The 23,590-nt window shown below is 44.9% G+C and overlaps 2 protein-coding genes across 2 annotated transcripts in view; one reads left to right on the top strand and one right to left on the bottom strand.

The window, feature by feature from the left end:
* Positions 1–23,590, top strand: part of LOC144673272 (uncharacterized) — a 74,222-nt gene that overhangs the window by 28,109 nt on the left and 22,523 nt on the right. The window contains 3 exon segments of the mRNA XM_078535188.1: positions 4,571–5,135; positions 5,268–5,770; positions 17,161–17,240. Of these exon segments, the coding sequence (XP_078391314.1) occupies positions 4,571–5,135; positions 5,268–5,770; positions 17,161–17,240 (1,148 nt within the window).
* On the bottom strand, positions 13,879–17,291 carry LOC144673281 (uncharacterized). The gene is made up of 2 exons (XM_078535197.1): positions 17,040–17,291; positions 13,879–14,939 (listed from the first exon to the last, which is right to left on the bottom strand). Exon 2 carries the CDS (start codon positions 14,828–14,830, stop codon positions 13,961–13,963), a length of 870 nt encoding a protein of 289 aa, XP_078391323.1. The 5' UTR covers positions 14,831–14,939; positions 17,040–17,291; the 3' UTR covers positions 13,879–13,960.

Raw genomic sequence — 23,590 nt, 5'->3', positions numbered from 1 at the left:
ATCGTGTTGAATCGTGGAGCAGGCTCAACAGGCCGTATTTCTTGTGTTCTTATAGAAGCCAGAGTCTTGTGTAGTCCAGATTGGGTGTCAGGTTCCCTTCCCTGAAGGACATTAGTGAACCAGTTGGGTTTTTTTTGACAATCCAGCAGTTTTCATGGTCACTTTTTCCTAGTGTCAGCCCCACAAAATGCCAGGAAAAACTCAGCAGGTCTGACAGCATCTGTGGAGAGGAATACAGTTAACGTTTCAAGTCCGAATGACTCTTCATCAGAACTAAGGAAAAATACAAAAGAGGTGAAATATAAGCTGGTTTAAGGGGGGGGGGGGGGTGGGACAGGTAGAGCTGGATAGAGGGCCCTTGATAGGTGGAGATTGCCAAAAGATGTCATAGACAAAAGGGCAAAGAGGTGTTGACGGTGGTGATGTTAGCTAAGAAATGTGCTAATGGTGACATGAAGGGTAGAAAGCAGGACGAGCAAGGTACAGATAGCCCTAGTGGGGGTGGGATGGGGGGGCGGGGAAAGATCAAAATAGGCTAAAAGGTAGAGATAAAACAATGGATGGAAATACGTTTAAAAATAATGGAAATAGGTGGGAAAAGAAAAATATATATAAATTATTTGAAAAGGGGGGATCGGAAAGGGGGTGGGGATGGAGGAGAGAGTTCATGATCTAAAGTTGTTGAACTCAATATTCAGTCCGGAAGGCTGTAAAATCTCTAGTCGGAAGATGAGGCGCTGTTCCTCCAGTTTGTGTTGAGCTTCACTGGAACATTACAGCAGGCCAAGGACGGACATGTGGGCTTGACAGCAGCGTGGTGTGTTGAAATGGCAAGTGACAGGGAGGTCTGGGTAATGCTTGCGGACAGACTGAAGATGTTCCGCAAAGCGGTCACCCAGTCTGCATTTGGTCTCCCCAGTGTAGAGGAAACCACATTGGGAGCAGCAAATGCAGTAGACTAAATGGAGGGAAGTGCAAGTGAAATGCTGCTTCTCTTGAAAGGAGTGTTTAGGCTCTTGGACGGTGAGGAGGAGGGAAGTAAAGGGGCAGGTGTTGCACCTTCTGTGGTTACATGGGAAGGTGCCTTGGGAGGGGGTTGAGGTGTAGCGGGTGATGGAGGAGTGGACCAGGGTGTCCCAGGGGGACCGATCCCTGCGGAATGCTGCCAGGGGGGGTGAAAGGAAGATGTGTTTGGTGGTGGCATCATGCTGGAGTTGGCGGAAATGGCGGAGGATGATCCTTTGAATGTGGAGGCTGTTGGGGTGATAAATGAGGAGAAGAGGGACCCTATCATGGTTCTGGGAGGGAGAGGAAGGTGGGAGGGCGGATGCGCAGGAGATGGGCCGGACACGGTTGAGGACCCTGTCAACCACCGTGGGTGGAAATCCTCGGTTAAGGAAGAAGGACGACATGTCAGAGGAACTGTTTTTGAAAGTAGCATCATCAGAACAGATGCGACGGAGGTGAAGGAACTGCGAGAATGGGATGGAGTCCTTACAGGAAGCGGGGTGTGAGGAGCTGTCATCAAGGTAGCTGTGGGAGTCGGTAGGCTTGTAATGGATATTGGTGGACAGTCTATCACCAGAAATTGAGACAGAGAAGTCAAGGAAGGGAAGGGAAGTGTCAGAGATGAACCATGTGAAAATGATGGAGGGGTGGAAATTGGAAGCAAAATTAATAAATTTTTCCAGGTCCAGACGAGAGCATGAAGCAACACTGAAGCAGTCATCGATGTGCCGGAGAAAGAGTTGTGGGAGGGGGCCGGAGTAGGACTGGAACAAGGAATGTTCCACACACCCCATAAAGAGACAGGCATAACTGGGGCCCATGCGGGTACCCATAGCCACACCTTTTATTTGGAGGAAGCAAGAGGAGTTTAAGGAGAAATTGTTCAGTGAGAGAACAAGTTCAGCCAGACGGAGGAGAGTAGTGGTGGATGGGGATTGTTCAGGCCTCTGTTCGAGGAAGAAGCAGAGAGCCCTCAGACCATCCTGGTGGGGGATGGAGGTGTAGAGGGATTGGATGTCCATGGTGAAGAGGAGGCGGTTGTGGCCAGGGAACTGGAAATGGTTGATATGATGTAGGGTGTCAGAGGAATTGCGTAGGTGGGAAGAGACTGGACGGGGGAGAGAGAATGGGGTCAAGATAGCAAGAAATGAGTTCCGTGGGCTAGGAACAGGCTGACATGATCAGTCTGCCGGGACAGTCCTGTTTGTGGATTTTGGGTAGGAGGTAGAAGCGGGCCATCCGAGGTTGGGAGACTATGAGGTTGGAAGCTGTGGAGGGAAGATTTCCAGAGGAGATGAGGTCAGTGACAGTCCTAGAAACAATGGCTTGATGTTCAGTGGTGGGGTCATGGTCCAGGGGGAGGAAGGAGGAAGTGTCTACGAGTTGACGCTCAGCCTCTGCGAGGTAGAGCTCAGTGTGCCAGACAACAACAGCACCACCCTTGTCAGCAGGTTTGATGACAATGTCAGGGTTGGACATGAGAGAACGGAGTGCAGCAAGTTCAGAGAGAGACAGGTTAGAGTGGGTGAGAGGAGCAGAGAAATTGAGACGACTGATGTCACGCCAACAGTTCTCAATGAAAAGATCAAGAGAAGGTAAGAATCCAGAGGGAGGGGTCCAGGTGGAGGGAGAATATTGGTGGCGGGTAAAAAGATCTGTTGAATGGGGAGAGGACTCCTGCCCAAAGAAGTGAGCACAGAGACGAAGGCGGCGGAAGAAGAGTTCAGCATCGTGCCGAGCCCGAAATTCATTGAGATGAGGGCATAAGGGTATGAAACTGAGTCCTTTTCTGAGCACTGAACGTTCAGCATCAGAGAGGGGAAGGTCAGGGGGTATGGTGAATACACGGCCGGGGCTGGGATTGGAAGACAGGATGGGGACAGAGGGACGGGCAGGGGTGGAGGGTCCTGGATGGGCGTTGGAGCTTGCATTCCTTTGCACCTGAAAGAAAGAGACAAAGATTCTTGTTGAGGCGTCAGATGAAACAAGGAATAAAATGAAACTGGGGGCAAGGGCAGCTTAGAAATAGGGTGCGTCGGTGCTGCTGGAGGGAGAAGTCGAGTGTGTACATATGGCAATGCATGGCACTGAGTGTGGATCTCAGGATGCGACAAGAACAGCAGTCCAAGGTGCGTTGTATGTCCCAGAGATACCTGTAATCCTGGGTGGGTTCGAAAAATGAGGGATGGAACTTCAGTTGAAATCCACGTGGGGTAAGTCGGAGATGGAGACAGTCACTGAGGAAGGAAATATGGCTGTGAAAGCGAGTTTTAGTAAACTCCTTGTCAAACACCAGGAGAGAAATGGAAAGCGATGAAGATGAACAAGGCAAAAGAGAGAGGCAGAAATCCTGTTGGAGAGAAGAGCAATACTTCTTCAAGGTAGGCATTCCTTGAAGAGAAGTGGCAGTCAAATAAACACTAAGATTATAGCAAAAAACTACGGATGCTGGAGATCCAAAACAAAAACAAACATACCTGGAAAAACTCATCAGGTCTGACAGCATCTGCGGAGAGGAACACAGTTAACGTTTCGAGTCCGAATGACTCTTCATCAGAACTAAGGAAAAATACAAAAGAGGTGAAATATTAGCTGGTTTAAGGGGGGTGGGACAGGTAGAGCTGGATAGAGGGCCATTGATAGGTGGAGATTGCCAAGAGATGTCATAGACAAAAAGTCAAAGAGGTGTTGACGGTGGTGATATTAGCTAAGAAATGTGCTAATGGTGACATTAAGGGTAGAAAGCAGGGCGAGAAAGGTACAGATAGCCCTAGTGGGGGTGAGGTGGGAGGAAGGGATACAGCCTTCCGGACTCAATATTGAGTTCAACAACTTTAGATCATGAACTCTCTCCTCCATCCCCACCCCTTTTCCGATCCCCCTTTTTCCAATAATTATATATATTTTTCTTTTCCCATCTATTTCCATTATTTTTAAATGTATTTCCATCCATTGTTTTATCTCTACCTTTTAACCTATTTCAATCCTTTCCCCCCACCCCACCCCCACTAGGGCCATCTGTACCTTGCTCGTCCTGCTTTCTACCCTTAATGTCACCATTAGCACATTTCTTAGCTAATATCAGCACCGTCAACACCTCTTTATCCTTTTGTCTATGACATCTTTTGGCAATCTCCACCTATCGCTGGCCCTCCATCCAGCTCTACCTGTCCCACCTCCCCTTAAACCAGCTTATATTTCACCTCTTTTCTATTTTTCCTTTGTTCTGATGAAGAATCATTCGGACTCGAAATGTTAACTGTGTTCCTCTCCGCAGATGCTGTCAGACCTGCTGAGTTTTTCCAGGTATTTTTGCTTTTGTTTTGGATTTCCAGCATCCGCAGTTTTTTGCTTTTACCACAAAATAACAGATTCATTCAGCTCAATTTCACAACCTGCCTTCGTGTTTTTGTGGGTTCTCTTTCACTCCCTTTTCTCTGTTTTAAATCAATTTCACAGGGTGTTAGAAGGGGAGTATTTACAGTCGGAAAACTGAAACATAACATTAAATCTGGATCTGATGGAGTTGTCCGATTTATTGTAACCTGAATATCATCAGATTTTGAACATGGAAGGAAAAAGCACCGTTCACAGTGGGGAGAAACCGTGGAAAGGTGGAGACTGTGAGGAGGGATTCAAATCCTCGTCTGAACTGGAAACTCATCGGCCCAGTCACACTGGGGAGAAGCTATTCATCTGCTCTGAGTGTGGGAAGGGATTCATTCGGTCATCCAACCTGCTGCAACACCAGCGAGTTCACAGAGGAGAGAGGGCATTTACATGCTCCAAATGTGGGAAAGGATTCACTCAGTCATCAACCCTGCTGGCACACCAACGAGTTCACACTGGGGAGAGACCATTCACTTGCTGTGTGTGTGGGAAGGGATTCACCACCTCATCCACGCTAATGACACACCAGCGTTTTCACACTGGGGAGAGGCCGTTCACTTGCTCAGAGTGTGGGAAGGGATTCACTCAGTCATCTGACTTGCTGGCACACCAGCGAGTTCACACTGATGAGAGACCTTTTAAATGCCCAGACTGTGGGAAGTGCTATAAAAGTTCCCGGGACCTGATGCTCCATCAACGTGTTCACACTGATGACAGACCATTCAGGTGCTCTCACTGTGGCACTGGGTTCAAGCAATCATCTCAACTCACGGAACATCAGTGAGTTCACACTAGGGAGAGGCCGTTCATCTGCTGTGTGTGTGGGAGTGGGTTCACTCGGTCATCTAACCTGCTGACACACCAGCGAGTTCACACTGGGGAGAGACCTTTCACCTGCTCTGAGTGTGGGAAGGGTTTCACTCAATTATCCACCCTGCTGAATCACCAGCAAGTTCACACCAACAAGAGACCTTTTAAATGCCCAGACTGCAGTAAATGCTATAAAAGTTCCAGGGAACTGATGTCCCATCAACGTATTCACACTGATGAGAGACCATTTAAATGTCCAGCCTGCGGTAACTGCTTTAAAAGTTCCGGGGTTCTGATGCGCCATCAACGTGTTCACACTGATGAGAGACCGTTCAAGTGCTCTCACTGCGGAACTGGGTTCAAGATGTCATCTGACCTCAGTGTACACCAGCGTATTCACAGCAGGGAGCGGCCATTCACCTGTCCGGACTGTGGGAAGGGATTCACTCAGTCATCCACCCTGCTGACACATCAGCGAGTTCACACTGGGGAGAGGCCATTTACCTGCCCGAAGTGTGGGAAGGGATTTACACAGTCATCCAACCTGATGAGACACCAGCGAATTCACAGGTAAATACAGTGATTGGATTTTGTCATTAATCATATCCAGGACTGAATCATGTTCATTGAGGTCTGTTTCTGCTGATGTTAATTAACCCCAGGCCAGTTAAAAGGGCTAACATTCTGAATAGAAGTCAAATAAATCAGCTTTGTGTTAAATACAGTGTTTAATCCTTTTAATATCTCTAACACAAGTCAATTCCTTTTGAAGTGCTCTCCCTCTCCCCGTCTCCTCCATCCTCACCTCCAACAACAAGTGTGAGGAGCTCATGGAGCTTCTTTGTCTGTAAGATTGAGACAATCCGATCAGCTGCCTCTGCTGCATCCCTCCCTACCACTAGCCCACCGGGCCAAACCATCTCCAAAGTTCCCCCTTGGCTCAGCCCTGAACTCACATCTTTCTCCAGTTTCTCTCCTATCTCCCGTCATACCCTGTCAGAGTCCCTCAATCCTATTCCCACTAAACTGCTGACCATCTAACTCTCCCAGGTTAGCTGATATTGCTCATGGTTCTCTCTCTCTTCTGGTTTTGCCCCTCTCACCTTTAAATAAACCAATCTTACCCTTCCTGAAAAAAAAACCCTTGACACCACGGTTTTGGCAAACCACCATCCCATCTCCAACCCTCCTTTCCTCTCCAAAGTCCTTGAACTTGGTGTCCCCCAAGGATCTATCCTTGGCCTCTCCTATTTCTCATCCACATGCTGCCATTAGGTGACATCATCCAAAAGCAACATATTAGTTTTCACATGTACACTGACTACTCCCAGGTCTACCTCACCACCATCCCTCTCCATTCATCCACTGTTACTAAATTATCAAACTTCTTATCCGACATCCAGTACTGGATGAGCAGAAATTTCCTCCAATTAAAAATTGGGAAGACCAAAGCCATTGTCTTCAGTCACCACTACAAATTCTGTTCCCTAACTACCGAGTCCATCCCTCTCCCTGGGAACTGTCTGAGGTTGAACCACACTGTTCATAATCTTGGTGTCAGATTTGACCCCAAGATGAGCTTCTAATCACATATCCACACCATCACTATACCAGATATTTCAATCTCCATAACGTCGCCTGTCTCCATTCCACCCCAGCTCATCTGCTGCTGAAACCCTCATCCATGCCCGTGTTACCTTTAGACTTGACAATTCCAATACATTCCTGACCAGCCTCTCACATTCACCCCACCCCCACGTGGAAACGTGAGATCACCCTAAACTCTGCTGCCCGTGTGCTTTCTCACACCAAGTTACATTCACCCATCACCCCTGAGATCGCTGACCTATGTCGGCTCCAGGTCAAGTAATGCCTCAATTTGAAAATTCAGCTCCTTGTTTTCGAATTCCTCCATGGCCTCGTCTCTCCCTATCTCTCTAACCTGTAGTTTCACAACCCTCTGAAATATCTGCGCTTCTCATTCTGGTCTCTTTAGCATCCCTGATTTTAATTACTCCACCATTGATGGCAGGGCTGAGGCATGCAACTCTGAAATTCCCTCCCTAAACTCTCCATCTCTCTCCTGATTAAAAATCTTGTTAAAATCTGCCTCTCCAGTCAAGGTTTTCTCTATTTACCCTAATATCACTGTCAGGAAGAGATAATAATGTCCAAAATGTTATTGGAATTTATTGTAAAATAGAGTCCGTGTCTGTTGTGTGTGTGAGAGAGACTTAATTGAATTAGAGGCAGCTAGTCTGGGTGCTTTAATGTAAGAAGAGAAGTTAGGTTTGAAATGTTAATTAGGTAAACATGGGGAAGTTTTAGAATGTGAAGTGTAAAGGGGGAAATTTGCATTTTTAAATAAATCAGACTAGATTGATTTTAAAGGAGGAGAGAAATGTGTCACCTAGCCAGGTGAAGTTAAGGAACAGTGTGTTTATTTTTCCCAAAGATTACTGGTAAAACTTTATGCTATGAGAGACTTTTATTATCAGAAAAATAAAGTGCAAAGACATAGTGAAACAATGGGAATTTGCATTCAAAGGGGAAAATATGTACAAAGGAGCAAAGGCTGTGTCTAAGGGTAGACATTTTTAAGATCTAACAAGGGTGAAACACCTTCAGCCTGTATATACCAAATTGCTGCCTCTAGGGACTGAAGTTAAGAGAACTCACTTTGAATTCAACTGTTCAGGGTATTGTTTACTTTGCCTGAGCCTTTTAAAATCTGTGTGTCTTACGGAAGTGTAACTGGGAGTTAAATTAATTAGGGGGTTTAGAAGTTATAGTGATAATTTGTAGACATATGTGTGTGCTTAAAAATCATTTTTCTTGTTAATAAATGTTTAATTTAGTTTTATAAAAACCTCTTAAGACTCGGTGGTCCTGTTATCACTGAATTCAAAGCCTGCATCTCGAAACATACAAATTGTAAATTAGTTGTGACAGTTGTTTCAAGTTTCCCTCTGGGATTTGAACAGCTCAGCATTTACCACATGCTATGTCATATCATCACCCTATGTGACTCAATGTCCAATTTTTACTTTATGAAACTCCTCTGAAGTGCCTTGGGATGTTTTATTATAATAATCGTGTTATATAAATACAAGTTATTACTGTTTCATAACAGCCAGTTTGTACACAGCAAGGTTCCACAAACAGCAATCAGAAGAGTGACCGATTAATCCAGTTTTTTTTGGTGGTGTTAGTTAAAACACGAATGTTGGTCCCACTGCACCAGGAGAACTCCCCTGTGGACAGTATGTGGAGGATAAAGATCTTGTGTTCATTTCAAATCTTTCACACCCTCAGAACATCCCAAAGTGACTCACAGTCAATGATACATTTTGGAAGGAAGAATGAGAGGCAGTATAAACTAAATGGTACAATTTTAAACAGAGTGCAGGAACGGAATGACCTGGGAGTGGATGGACACAAATCTTTGAAGGTAACAGGAAAAGTTGATCAAATTGTTTAAGAAAAGCTAATGGGGGCCCTCCATGTATTAATGGAGACATGAAGTACAAAAGCAAGGAAGTCACAATGAAACTTTATAAATCACTTTTTAATCCTCAGCTCAAATATTGTGCTCAGTTCTGAGCACCACACTTCAGGAAAGATGTCAAGGCCTTGGACAGAGTACATGGAAAATTGACCAAAATAGTATCAGGGATGAGGGGTTTCCGTTATGTGGAGAGACTGGAGAAGCTGGGATTGTTCTCTTTAGAGCAGAGAAGATTAAGGAGTGATTTAACAGAGGTGTGGACATTTTTGAGGAGTTTTTATCTACATAGAGAGAAATTGTTTCCATTGATAGGATGGTTGGTAACCACAGAAAACAGATTTAAAATAATTGGCAAAAAATCCAGGGTGAAGATGAGGAGAGATTATTTTACTCAGTGAGTTCTGATGATTTGGAACACATTAATATAAAAGCAAAATACTGTGGGTGCTGGAAATCTGAAACAAAAACAAAAATTGCTGGAAAAACTCTGATGAAGATTCATACAGACTCAAAACGCTAACTCTGTCTTTCTCTCCACAGATGCTGTCAGACCTGCTGAGTTTTTCCAGCAATTTTTGTTTTTGATCTGGAACACATTGTCTGAATGACTGGTGGAAGCAGATCCAATAGTAACTTTCAAAAGTGATTTGGATTTTTACTTCATAAGGAAAGATTTTCAAGGCTCGGAAGAAAGATCAGGGGAGTGGGACAGAATGGCAACATTTTCAGAAAGACAGTACAGACACAATGGGCTGAATGGCCACCTTCTGAGCTCTATGGTTCAATCGTATGGTATTTATTATGAATCATTATCCTGTTATAGAATCATAGGATCTCATCAGAGTACAGCACAGAAGCTCACCGAATCTGCACTGGCTCTTTCAACGAGCAATCCAGTTTATCCCACCTCCCCCCCAATCTTTCCCAATATCAGTGAAGGAGGTTTCAGCCGAACATCTGGCCTGTTAAGACACAAGCACAGTCAACTAGGGAGAAACCGTGTTAATGTGGGGACAGTGGGAAGGGATTCAATTTGAGTTGGAAAGTCATCAGGGCATGCACACCAGGGAGAGGTCGTCGCCTGCTCCATGTGTGGGAAGGGATTCACTCGGTCATCCAGCCTCCAAACACATCAATGAGTTCATACTGGAGGGAGAGAGGGTTTAAATGCTTAAGACTGTGACAAGAACTTTCAAAGCCAGTTCCCATTTTATAGTCCCAGTGAAAGTCAGGGCTTCCCAAACTGTGGGTCGTAACCCCAGTGGGTTGTGAGACAGGATTTTGGGCTCGCTAGCTCCGAGGTAGCAATGGCTGCCGTGGAGCTCCAACTGTTTCCTGACAGCTGCGAGGCCCCTTTAAATCCTCACGGTTTTTTTGTTGGTGGGCGTGGCCTAATGGCCTCCTCTCTCAGGCGCAATTGCTGCTGCAAATAAAGTTTGTGAAAAGGTTGTGCACATTGTACAGGTGTTCGTTTTTTCTGGAAAGCCGACTTCTTCAATAACCAGGATCATAATGTATTAATAATCAGGATAATAGTAAATTAATAAACAGGATTGTAATGCATTACTGTTCAGGATCATATTGCATCAATAACCAGGACACTGTTACAATAATGATCAGAATCCTATTGCATTAATAATGAGGATCCTATTACATCAATGTTCAGGTTCCTATTACATTAATGATCAGAGTCCAATTACTTTAAGATTCAGGATCCCAACTCATTAATAATCAGGATATTATTACATTAATAGTCTGGTGCCTATTGCATCAACAATCAGGATCTTATTGTATAAATAATCAGCATCCTATTACATTAATCAGGGTCGAATTACATTAATAATGAGGATCAAATTACATAATTCCAGTTGTATTAATGTGACAGATAAAGTTCAATGCAGAGAAATGTGAGGTGATTGGTTTTGGCAGGAAAGATATGGAGAGGCAGTATAAAATAAAGGGAGAGCCACTAACGGTGGTGCAGGACAGAGGGACCTCAGTGTATACGTACATAGGTCATTGAAGATGGCAGGGCATGTTGAGAGAGCAGTTAATAAAGCATATAGTATATTAGGCTTTATTAATAGAGGCATTGAGTACAAGAGTGAAGAGGTCATGTTGAACTTGTCTAAGACACTAGTTAGGGCTCATCTGGAGCACTACGTCCAGTTCTGGGCACCGTACTTGAGGAAGGATGGGAAGGCATTGGAGAGAGTGATTCCTGGGATGAAGAACTGTAGCTGTGAGGATAGAGTGGAGAGATTGGGACTGTTTTTCTTGGAGAAAAGAAAGCTGAGAGGAGACTTGATAGAGGTATTCAAGATCCTGAGGGGTATGGACAGGATAAATAATGAAACTGTTCCCACTCAGGAGAACATCAAGAACTAGAGGGCACAGATTCAAAATAATTGGCAAAAGATGATATGAGGAAATTATTTTTCACCCAGAAGGTAGTTGGAGTCTGGAACAAACTTCCTGAAAGGGTGGAGGATGCAGGTCTGATCGAGGTATTCAAAAGGAAATTGGATTGCTGCCTGAAAAGAGAGAATGTGCAAGGTTAGGGGGATGAGTGGGACTGTGTGAAATGCTGTTTCAGAGAGCCAGTGCAGACTCAATGGGCCGAATAGCCTCCTTCTGCACTGTAAAGATACTGTGAAACCGTGTTTAATGATCAGCTGCCTATTGCTTCAATAATCAGCAAATTATTGCAATTATCAGGATACTAATACATTAATAATCAGAATTATTTTAATTGATAATCAGAGTCCAATGGCATCAACTATCAGAATCCTGTCACATTTAAGTTATTTGCCAATTGTGTCAATAATCAGCATCCTATAAATAAATGAATAATCAGGACGCTATTACATTAATAATGAGTTCAAATACATTAATAATCCCCCCCAAACTCGCGCAACAGCTGAAGCACCCACCTCCCCACTACCCCTGTCACAATTCTCATCCCCTCAAATTTTCACTCTGGAGTCACACGAAGTCTGAGGAATTAAAATGTGGTCACACTGGGAAAAAGTTTGGGATGCACTGATTTAAACAACCCCTTTCTGGACTTTAAATGTACTTATCTCATGACTCATCTCATCATTCAATGTCACATCTCCCTGTTCTATCTCCCTGATAGAAGTTATTATTATTCGTGGTGATCAGCTGTCGTTGTGGGCTGTTGTTTTCAGCGTAGGCGTCTGTTTCACTCCATTCTTCACCCTGAAACTGTTGGAAGTGGTGCCATCAAACTGTACAGTCACTGCATGTTGTCATGAAAGGAGCAGGTCAGACTGAGCAGCTTTGGGGGACAGTCAATTTTCTCCAAAATCTTGGAGAGTCCTGCCCTGCTGACGGTGTTGAATGCTTTACTAAGATCTATAATAGTCAGGTGAAGAGGTATATCCTGTTCACTACACTTCTCTTATAGCTGGCTTATGGAGAAGATCATGTTCACTGTAGATCTGCCAGCACAGGAACCGCACTGTGCTTCTGGATACACTCAGTCTGCAAGTAGATGGAGTCTTTAAGCATGACTCCAGCGAAGGCCTTCCCAGTGACGCTAAGGAATGAGATGTCCCTGTAGTTGTTGCAATCTCCTCTGTCACCTTTGTTTTTCTATAGTGTGATGATTTTTATATCACACGTATCCTGTGGATCCTGATTAATCCTTGCCAACAATCAGCACTTTCTAATTGGAGATGTTAATCAGTGGACCCTTTCAGACACTGAATTTTAGATTTTGCAAAGGCCGATTTAGGATTGAAGTAAAAGTTCATAATTTTATTGTAAATGAGTTCTTGTTGAGAATTCTTGAATTAAGGGGAAAGATCAGAGATGGTGTTATTAAAAAAGGATACTGCAGTCCCAAAAATCAGTGCCATCTCCAGGATATTAAACTCCAGCCAGTTATAGGGCTGTTAAATCAGCGGAAACAAACCTAATATTGTCAGACTATCAGTCCTGGATGTGATTAACAGCAGCAAAAACAGGAGAATCCAACTTCTGGAATCACTTATGAACTCACTGGTGTGGTAGCAGATACCATGACTGAATGAATCCCTTCCCAAATACAGAGCAGGTGAATGGCTTCTCCCCAGTGTGAGTGCGTTCATGTAAATGCAGGCTGCCAGACTGAGCGAATCCCTTCCCACACACGGAGCAGGTGAATGGCTTCTTCCCAGTGTGATTGCGTTGGTGAGCAGTGAGGGTGGATGATTGCCTGAAACCCTTTCCACATGAAGTGCAGCTGAATAGCTTCTTCTCAGTATGAATCTGATGGTGTGTCAGCAGGGTGGATGACTGAGTGAATCCCTTCCCACACTCAGAGCAGGTTAACGGCCTCTCCCCAGTGTTAATTCACTGATGTGCCTGAACCTCTTTCTACAGGAAATACAGTTGAAAGGCTTCTCCTCAGTGTGAATTCACCGGTGTGATCACAGAATGGATGAATGAGTGAATTCTTTTTCACATGCAGAGGTGATCGGCCTCTCCCCATTTTGAACTCGCTGGTGTGAGGTGAGGGTGGATGACTGCCTGAACCCTTTTCCACATTTGTGTAGGCGAACAATGTCTCTTAAGTGTGTATTCGCTGGTGTAACATGAGGCAGGATGACTTCATAAATCCCTTCCCAAACACAGAACAGGTGGACGGCTTCCCCCCAGTATGACTGCGCCGATGGTTTTCCAGCAGGCATGGATAATCGAATCCTTTACCGCAGCCCCCACGTTTCCATGGTTTCTCCATTGTGTCTGTGTCCATGTGTCTCTCCAGGTTGGATAACCTGTTGAAGCCTCGTCCACACAGGGAACACGTGTATGTTTTCTCCCTATTGTGAACAATGCAATGTATTTTCATGCTGTGTAACCGGTTAAAGCTCTTTCCGCAGTCAGTTCACTGGAACACTCTCACCCAGGTGTGTGTGTCTTGGTGCTTTTCCAGTCACCCTGATGCTTGAAATCTTTTCCCACAGACAGAACGGACAAACATTTCTCTTTCCACATTCAAAGTCCAATGGTATTCAGGTCCTGATGCATCAAGTGAGTCAACCAGAAAGTGATGTGACATTTGGCTTGAGTTTCACATCTCCAAATCCTTCCTTTGAATATTCTGCAAAAGGAGTTTACAAAATTCATCACTGTCAGTCCAGGATAGAAATTCAGAACAGATTATTCTAGTTTCTATGCAACATTTTTTCCTCTCTTTTCCACTCCCAAAGCTGTAAATCCCCGTAAATCCAGTATTCACTTGTGAACTTGTTGGTGTGTCAGCAGGTGGGATGTACGAGTGAATTTCTTCCCACACTCAGTGCAGGTGAACGGCCTCTCCCTGGTGTGAATTCGCTGGTGTTTCATGAGGTGGGATGTCTGAGTGAATCCCTTACCACACACAGTGCAGGTGAACGGCCTCTCCCCAGTGTGAATTCGCTGGTGTACAATGAGTTGAGACGATTGCCTGAACCCAGTCCCACAGTGAGAGCACCTGAACGGTCTCTCCTGAGTGTGAACACGTTGATGTCGCATCAATTCCCCAGAGCTTTTATAGCACTTCCTGCAGTCTGGGCATTTAAAAGGTCTCTCCTTCGTGTGAACACGTTGATGGGACATCAGTTCCCTGGAACTTTTAAAGCACTTTCCACAGTCTGGACATTTAAAAGGTCTCTCCTCACTGTGAACACTTTGATGGGAAATCAGTTCCCAGGAACTTTTAAAGCACTTCCCGCAGTCTGGGCATTTAAAAGGTCTTTCCTCACTGTGAACCCTCTGGTGTGTTACCAGGATGGATAACTGAGTGAATCCCTTTCCACATTCAGAGCAGGCGAATGGCCTCTCCCCAGTGTGAGCTCGATGGTGTCTCAGCAGAATTGATGACTGAGTGAATCCCTTCCCACACACCGAGCAGGTGAACGGTCTCTCCCCGGTGTGACTGTGTCGATGAGTTTTCAGCTTTGACAGGTTATAGAATTCCTTCCCACAGTCCCCACATTTCCAAGGTGTCTGTCCAGTGTGACTGCATTTATGGTTTGTGAGCCCAGATGATCTGCTGAAGCCTATTCCACACACAGAGCACGTGTACATTTTGTCCCCACTGTGAACGGTGCTTTTTCCTTCCATGTTCAGAATCTGATGATATTCAGGTTACAATAAATTGGGCGACTCCGTCAGATCCTGATGTGGTGTTTGGGCTGAGTTTCCCAAATTCAGATCCTCCGCTTCTAATACCCTGTGAAATTGATTTCAAACAGAAAAAAAGGATTCTGAAAGTAAGGCAGGTTGTGAAACTGAACTGAATGAATCTGATAATTGGTGGGTCCTGAGACTAGGAAAAAATGAAAGCTGCCAGATGGTCGCTGATGTCCTTCATTGAAGGGAACTTGCTACCCAGCCTGGACCTACACAAGACACTGCCCTCTATGGGAGGAGAGAGATACATGGAAGAGGCAGGAGCAAAGGAGAGGGATGTTATATATCGACAACTCGGGCAGAACTTTGACAGAATTTCCCAAACCCTGAACCTCCATCAGCTAAAGGACCAGGGTGGCAGGTGTAAGCGAACACCATTGCCTCCAAATTTCTCTCCAAGTCTCACACGGTCCTGACTTGTTTGACATCTAGTTCTGGGTGAACAGAAATTTCCTCCAGTTAAATGTTGGGAAGATGAAAACCATTGTCTTCAATCCCTGCTACGAACTCCACTCTCTGACCACTGACTCCATCCCTCTCCTCAGCAACTATCTGAGGCTGAACCACACAGTTTACAAGCTCCGTGTCGTGATTCACTCCAAACAGAGCTTCTGACCACATACCTGCATAAACACCAAGACCACTTTCATCTCAGTAACATCACCTGACTCTGTCCTTGTCTCAGCTCATCTACTTCTGAAACACTCATCCATTCCTTTATTGCTTCTGGGCTTAACTATTCTAAGGCACTCTTAGCCAGCCTCCCACATTTCGCTTCCTTGTAACCTTGAGGTCATGTAAATCACTGCTGCCTGTATCCTTTCTCGCACCAAGTATTGTTCACCCATCATCCCTGGGCTCACTAACCTACAAAGGTTCCTGTTTAAGCACAAAAATTTGAAAATTCACATCCTTGTTTTCAGATCCCTACACCAGAAGGACTGTGTTGGTTCAAAAAGGTAGCTCACCCCCACCTTCTAAGGGCAATTAGGGATGGGAAATAAATGCTGGCCTAGCCAGTGATGCCCACATCCCATGAATGAATTAAAAAAAAACTGGGGGGTGGTGGGCAACAGTTGGAACCTGATTTGGCAGAAATAACAGTAAATTACCAAACATGGTTAAAATAAACCCACTATTAGAGACAGAGGAAGTTAGACAATGACAGAGAGGTGATCAGGGAGGGCAGAGGTGAAGCAGAGCAATAGATAGACATGGATTCAGATCCACAGTAAAGGACCCACACCAGTCCCAGAGCCATGGGACCACAGCACAGCACTAAAAGCTCTAAAGTGAATGTTTAATAATACTCACTTCTGAACCTGTTGAAGCCTGAAGCTGAAAAGATATCAGAAGCACTGGAGTCAAAGAAAAATCTCACAATCTTCATATCTTCTAACTCCCCATAAAAGGAGATTACAAAAGTCAAAAGTGTCAGTTGAGGTTAGAAATTCAGAAAGACAAACATTTCACTTGGTTTGAGTTTGCTGTGTGTAAACCCTCCCCTTTTAACCCCCTGTAAAAGGAGTTTCCAAAATCCATCCCTGTCAGTCCAGGATAAAAATTCACAATGTCTCTCCTTCTGCTCTTGGCCCAGGATTACTTAAGCAGGGACATATTTGCAATGAAAGCAGTTCAGAGAAGATTCATTTGGCTGATTCCTGGGGAAAGGTTGAGCAAGTTGGGTCTATACTTATAGGAGTTTAAAAGAATGAGAGGTGATCTCATTGAAACATGTAAGATTCTGAGGGTGCTTGTCATGGTAGAGGCTGAGAGGATGTTTCCCCTCATGGAGGGATCTAGAACTAGGGAACACAGTTGAAAAACAAGGCATCTCCCATGTAAAACTGAGATGAAGAGAAATTTATTCTCTTCACAAGGATGTGAATTTTCAAATTTTGGTGCTTAAACGGTAATCTTAAGAATTTTATGTCTTTGGAATTCTCTTCCCCAGTGAGCAGTGCAGACTGGGTCATTGGATATATTCAAGGCTGTGTCAAAGAGAGTTTTGAGCTACAAGGAAATCAAGTGTTATGGGGGTAGAGGGAGGGGGACGGTGGCAGGAATGTGGAGTTAAGGCCACAATCAGATCAGCCATGATCTTATTGAATGGAGAAGGCTTGATGGGCCAAATGCTTACTGCTTATTCTGCTGCTTTTGTTCTCTTGTTCTTCAGTCGATCGTGCAAGCTCCCTGCAACACCTTGCCGCTCTAAAGTTGACGGCCATTAACCCAAGCCTGTCACCAACTCCTGTGTGCAGAATGAGAATGAAATCAATGAGTCAATGATTTTCTGTCCTGGTCACCGGGACCCTGAAGACGACTCTGTTGCGTCACTAAGGTAATCGCGCATGCGCAATCCTACCCGCAGAACCAATATGGCAACGATTAACCTGGGCCTGTTCCCGGTAATAAGCCCCGGTGCTGCATACACGAGACTTGCAGCATCTTATTCGGGATTTGGAGCTGACATCAGCTATTTATGAAGCCTCCTTTCCCTCCCCATTGCCCCATCCAATTCCCGACTCCCTTCCTCTATCCCGCTGACTCTCACCCGTTGCAAGAAGCGTCTCCAGCACTGGCAGGGTTCTCATGAAACTGATACTGCGCATGTTCCAGATACTGCGGCTGCGCAATGGACCCCTATAGTGGGAATGGGCCACGTTCGCGACCGCAGGGAATGTTGGGTAGGGGCAGCACCATTGCTTCCTCAAATAGGAACTAGAAAAAAATACGACCAAATTGGGATAGATTAAAAGAAAGCACACACAAATCTTAGCTCTTCCATGCTCAATTTTTCGAATTGATTTAATCTGCTGCTCTCCCCTGGAAATACACAGAAACTTTAAGGATTTTCCCACTGTTTTCCCTCTCCCATTTCCTGAAGGTGCTGCTGATTCTGCTGAGTTCAATCCCACAGTCACTGGTTCCCCTCTCTCTCTATCCCTGATGCTGAAAATTCACAATCATTGGCACTGGTACGACAAACTCCAGTTAAAACTGATTTTAAAAACTGTCAGGACTCTGATGTGACTGAGGTCAAAGAGGCTGTACACTACAGGGAAGAACTCCCCTCATCCCTCACAGCAAGTAAGGACTCACTCGTCCTACATGATGAGGTTTTTTATCACAAGGATAGCTTTAATTTGACTTGGGCCACACCTCGATGCCTGCAAAGAGAATTATTTTTGTTTCGGGATCAAATTGGGGGAGTGTTTTTACCTCACCCTTAAAGCCTATGTTTTGTATGTCTTGTATATGTGTGTGTGCGCTTGTGTATAGGGGTTAAGAAGGGGTTGAGTTTAAGTTATAGAGTTAAAAGTTAGCAGTTAATTTTTCTTCCTATTGCCACTGGTTACAGATAATTTGTTTAATAAACAGTTATTTTCTTGTTAACTTTACAAACTTGGTGCCTATTCTGTTAATCTAAATTAAATTACAGTTAGGTAAAATTGGGGCAATTTGGTGGTCTAATCAAACTTCTCACATTTGTCTCAGCTCAGGGACCAGTGGGGCTTGCTATTACAGTGCACTATCCCAGTGAGTCGTGACAATACCAGGTTGATCTTTCCTATTGAACTTTACCCAGAGCGAGTCATTCCAATTCCCATTTGGTGTTGTTATTTTTCTCTTTTATTCTAAGTGCAGCCATCCCATTAATTACCATTCTATCTCATTCAGGAGTAGTTGAGGAATGTTACCGTCCAATTTGACATTCACATAATATGATGTTTTTACATCAGACACAGAAGCATTTGCAATCAGGTTGGTGATAACTCCCATATCTCCCGTTCTCAAGCACTTTGTCTTGAAAGATACAAATGGGAATTAGCCAAATCTTTAAAAGGCAAAGTCTTTAGTTCAAATTGTCACGATGCTGTCAGTGGAAAGGGGTAACTTCTCTGATTGTTTGCAAACGGGTGGAGAAAACAGTCACAAATGCACACAATTGTGTCAACTTTACGTAACTTCATTTTCAGATCAAAGATGAATCAAACACATTTTGAACTTTGCTTTCCCAATTCATTTGCTTTTTTATTCAGCTTTGTTTGTTTTTATTCTGCTCTTTCTTCAGGCACCTATTCAAATGACTGTAATGAAACTAAAGAAAAATAAAACTAAAAAAGTTAGCTTTCACAGAAAAGAAGATTCAACCTTCTTAGATCTGTTATGATCCTACACACCAGACACCGAAGTTGTTGGCAAGATCCAGTTAGGGTGAAATAATGTTTTGTTTAAAATGGACAAGGTTTGAGATTCAAGACAATTGTCAGAGAATAAATCCATAAGATTCCATGGGTTTTGAACAAACAAAAATAAACTTTCATGAACAACATATTTTGTACTCCAACATTCAGAGTTAATATGAGGTACATGTGAATTAACAGGCAAACTGTGGTCGAACACACCACCCTACACAATAAATGGCAAATATGACCAAAACAGAGTCCACCAATTTCTCAATATCCATCCAGACGTCAGTAAACACTCCAAGTCAACCAATCTCATTGAAATTCTGTCTTTCTCACAAGGGGCTGCTGTCTTTGCTTTCAAAGATCTCATCATGGAATTCTCTCCACAAGTCACTCCAACTTGGACAGCATCAATGACGACCTCTCACGGTTTCAATCTCGTCTCCCGAGATTCTGTTCCCTTGGATTCCAGAGTCCTCACTCAAGCACCAACTCACAAGCACTTCAGCTCTTTGGCTGTGACGAGAGAACACTACTGCTCCAAAATGGTAGCTTTGCCCCAAAGGCCAGCAGCAAAGAATCACCAAACTTCTACTGTCTTTCTTGGATATTCAGCGCTTCTTCTGAGCACTCTTCATTAAAGTCTCCTAACTTCAGCCCTTTTCCTACTTGGGGCCTCTTTCTCTGCTCTTCTCTTTTTATCTTAACAGGGACTTCTCCCTCTCCCCTGCCAGGGACACTTGTCATCAATGGTGCTCCACTCCCAGTCACATGACATGGGTTTTCACACCTTTTTCCTTTATGCATAAGTACACTGGGCCAGTCCTTGGCCCAAAGAACTCAAAATGCCAAACTGTGCATGTGCAGCCCACTCCCAGCCTGCACATGTGTGGACACTCCGAGGTCTGTTGGGACTTGGAGTTCTTGGCCCCAGCTTCCAACTCCAAAGTAAGTCTGATTTTCATAATGGACCCAAAAGAGATAAAGAGGATGGAGCTTCCCACAGCTTCTGAGATAGGTTCATAAGCTCAAGACTGAAGCTTTTCTTCAGGGAATCAAACCTTCCAGTGCTGTTTACAATTGTACAAATACATTGTAATTCATAGTTAAAAGGTTTACTTTCACTCAGTAGTTAAAATGTTTCATTTTTCTCAGCACAGAAGCTGGCAGCATTTTAGATTAAATACCAATCATACACTTCTCTTGTAGCTGGCGTATGGAGAAGATCATGTCCCCTGTAGATCTGCCAGCACAGAAACTGCACTGTGGCTCTGGACACTCAGTTTGCGAGTATGTGAAGTCTTTTAAGCATGACCCTAATGAAGGCCTTTGCAGTAACACTGGGAAGTGAGATGTCCCTGTCGTTGTTACAATCTACTCTGTCACTTTTGTTTTTGATTATTTTGATGGTTTTTGCATCACGCATCTCCTGTGGAACAGATCCCACCTCCCAACAGAGAAGGGCATGAGGTTGTGGCAGTAGATGGGACTTTCCGTGCTTGAGCAGCACAGCTGGAATTCCATCCTTGCCGGGTGCCTTTCTGCTTGCTGAGCAATCAATGGACTTTGAGCTGAATTGATGAGGGTTCCTCATCAAACTCAACCATGACAGGAAGCTGCAGGAGAGCATGAAACAGAGACCAGGAGATGTCCGTCTCATGGGAGTACAGCAGTGGGACATCTGTTTACTTCTGTCGGAGAGTACTTCACCATCTGCAAACTTCAAGGAGGCAACATTGGTGATGTTTGGACCAAGCGCCCTCTTAATCCCATCATACATAGCATGGAGACTTCTGTTATCAGCGACAGTTTTGATTGCCTGAAGTTGGCTGATCTAGTGTTTATTTGAACATCATCTCTCTGTCTTCTCCAGAATGTTAAACTCCAACCAGTTGTAGGGATCGTTAACAATAGCAGAAATAAACCAAATATTGTCAGACTATCAGTCCTGGATGTGATTAACAGCAGCAATAACAGCAGAATCCAACCCTTGCAGTCACTTATAAATTTGCTGCTGTCTCAGCAGATATCATTACTGAGTGAATCCCTTCCCACACACTGAGTAGGTGATTGGTCTCTTTCAGTGTGAACTTGTTGGTGTGCACTGAACATGGATGACTTCCTGCACCTCTTTCCGCAGGAAATACAGCTGAATGGCTTCTCCTCAATGTGACCTCGCTGGTGTCTCAGCAGGTTGGATGACTGGTTGAATCCCTTCCCACAGTCAGAGCAGGTAAACGGTCTCTCCTCAGTGTGAACTCGCTGGTGTGCCCTGAGATTAGATGGAGACTTGAGCCTCTTTCCACAGGAATTGCAGCTGAATGGTCTCTCCTCAGAGTGGATTCTCTGGTGTAATTTGAGGCTGGCTGACTGAGTGAATCCCTTCCCACACACAGAGCAGGTGAATGGCCTCTCCCTTGTGTGAACTCTCTGGTGTGCAATGAGGGTGGAAGAATGCCTGAAACTCTTTCCACAGGAAGTGCAGCTGAATGGCCTCTCCTCGGTGTGAATTCGCTGGTGTGACATGAGGCAGGTTGTCTGAGTAAATCCCTTCCCACATACAGGGCAGATGAATGGTCTCCTCAGTGTGAATTTGCTGGTGTGTCAGCAGGTGGGACGAGCGAGTGAATCCCTTCCCGCACTCGGAGCAGGTGAATGGCCTCTCCCCAGTGTGAATTCGCTGATGTGTCAGCAGGTTGAATGCCTGAGTAAATCCCTTCCCACAAACAGAGCAGGTGAATGGTCTCTCCTCAGTGTGAATTCGCTGGTGTGTCAGCAGGTTGAATGACTGAGTGAATCCCTTCCCACACACGGAACAGGTGAAGGGTCTCTCTTCAGTGTGAACTCGCTGGTGTCTCAGCAGATTAGATGACTGGTTGAATCCCTTCCCACACACAGAGCAAGTGAATGGCTTCTCCCCAGTGTGAATGCGTTGTTGAGTTTCCACCTGGGATGGCGATCTGAATCCCTTCCCACAACCCCTGCATTTCCAAGGTTTCTCCAAGGTGCGGGTGTTCTTGTGTCCCTCCAGTTTCGATGATCAGTTGGAGCCTCATCCACAGACAGAACATGTGTACAGTTTCTCCCAGCTGTGAATGGTGTGATGTCTTTTCAGGCTGTGTAACTGGTGAAAGCTATTTCCAGTCAGTGCACTGCAACAATCTCACTCCAATATGTGTGTATCTTGGTGCTTTTCCAGTCACACTGATGTTTGAAGCGTTCTCCCACAGAGAGAACAAGTATTTCTCCTTCCACATTCAAAGGATGATGATTTTCAGACCCTGATGAATTGAGTGACTCTGTCAGATGTTGATGTTATGTTTGGTTTAAGTTTCTCACCTGTAAATCCTCCCCTTCTGATTACCCTGTAAAATGTATTTGCAGAAGTTATCACTGTAGGTACAGCATAGAAATTCAGAACAGACTATTCTAATTTCGATAGAACATTTCTTCCTATTTGTCTCAAAGGTGTATATCCCCGTCCCACACATGCTCCCCAACGTGTGGAGATCCAAACCCTTCACACCACTTCCACCCTCCACTCCCAGTTTTATCCCTTTCTACTCCTGCCCGAGTTTAGTTCTTCAGCTCCTGTGTGCAGAGTGAGACTAAAATGAATGAATCAATCATTTTCTCTCCTGATCACTGGGACCCTGAAGGCCCGCCCACTCTGTTACGACACTAATATGGCCGCGCTTGCGCTCTGCACCCCGCTGAAACAAGATGGCGGCCGTTGACTTCTGGGAAAAGCCCTGAAGCTGCAAACGCGGGACCTACAGGTTCTAATTCGGGGCTTGCGGCCTTCACCGGGTGTTAATGAACCCTCTCCGCCCTCCCGCCGGTTCCCCGCCGCCGCCTCTTCCCGGCTGCCGAGTGACAATACCCAGCGTTCGCTGCAATAAATGGAGAAATTGTTGGAAATACCCAGCAGTTCCAGCAACATCTATACAGAGAGAGAGAGTTAATGTTTCAGGTCTCTGACCTTCCGTCAGTCTGTAATAAACCCCTCCCTCCAGCCGCTTTCGTTCAGCCTCTGGGAGCCGCACTCGCTTCACTGAGGCTGCGCACGACCCCGCTCAGCCTGGAGCCGCACCGCGCATGCTCAGCGCAATCAGGCGGACTGTGGACGGGGGGGCTTCCCGCGCTTGCGCGCTGCGGCCCTTCTGGTGGAGATGGGCCATATCCACGCATGTGGTGTATTGTAGGTAGGACCATCAGCCATTAATTGAAACAACAGAAGAATATTAATGTGGCAGAATCATTGAAAAATAGCATCGGAGAAAACAGTGAACATTATCTACACCCATTCCCATCAGTCTCTCCAAATTAATATGTTAATACAAATAATTAATTTGATAATTATAAAAGGTGTTTGCCTTCAAGTTTATCTAATTGTGTTCCCGCTAATTCATGGCCACAGTTTATTTCTTCCTCCCAGCCCCTGAACTTCCCCTGAAAGTGAAATATTGGTGAGTGGTGAACGATTGTCCTGGGAACC

Source organism: Cetorhinus maximus, unplaced genomic scaffold, assembly GCF_964194155.1.
Source record: "Cetorhinus maximus unplaced genomic scaffold, sCetMax3.hap1.1 HAP1_SCAFFOLD_323, whole genome shotgun sequence".
NCBI classification, from domain to species: Eukaryota; Metazoa; Chordata; class Chondrichthyes; order Lamniformes; family Cetorhinidae; genus Cetorhinus; species Cetorhinus maximus.
This window is presented reverse-complemented; position numbering and strand designations above follow the sequence as displayed.

Coding starts and splice junctions, on each gene's coding strand:
- LOC144673281 (XM_078535197.1), bottom strand. CDS start 14,830: ATGGAAGGAAAAAGCACCGTTCACAGTGGGGACAAAATGTACACGTGC.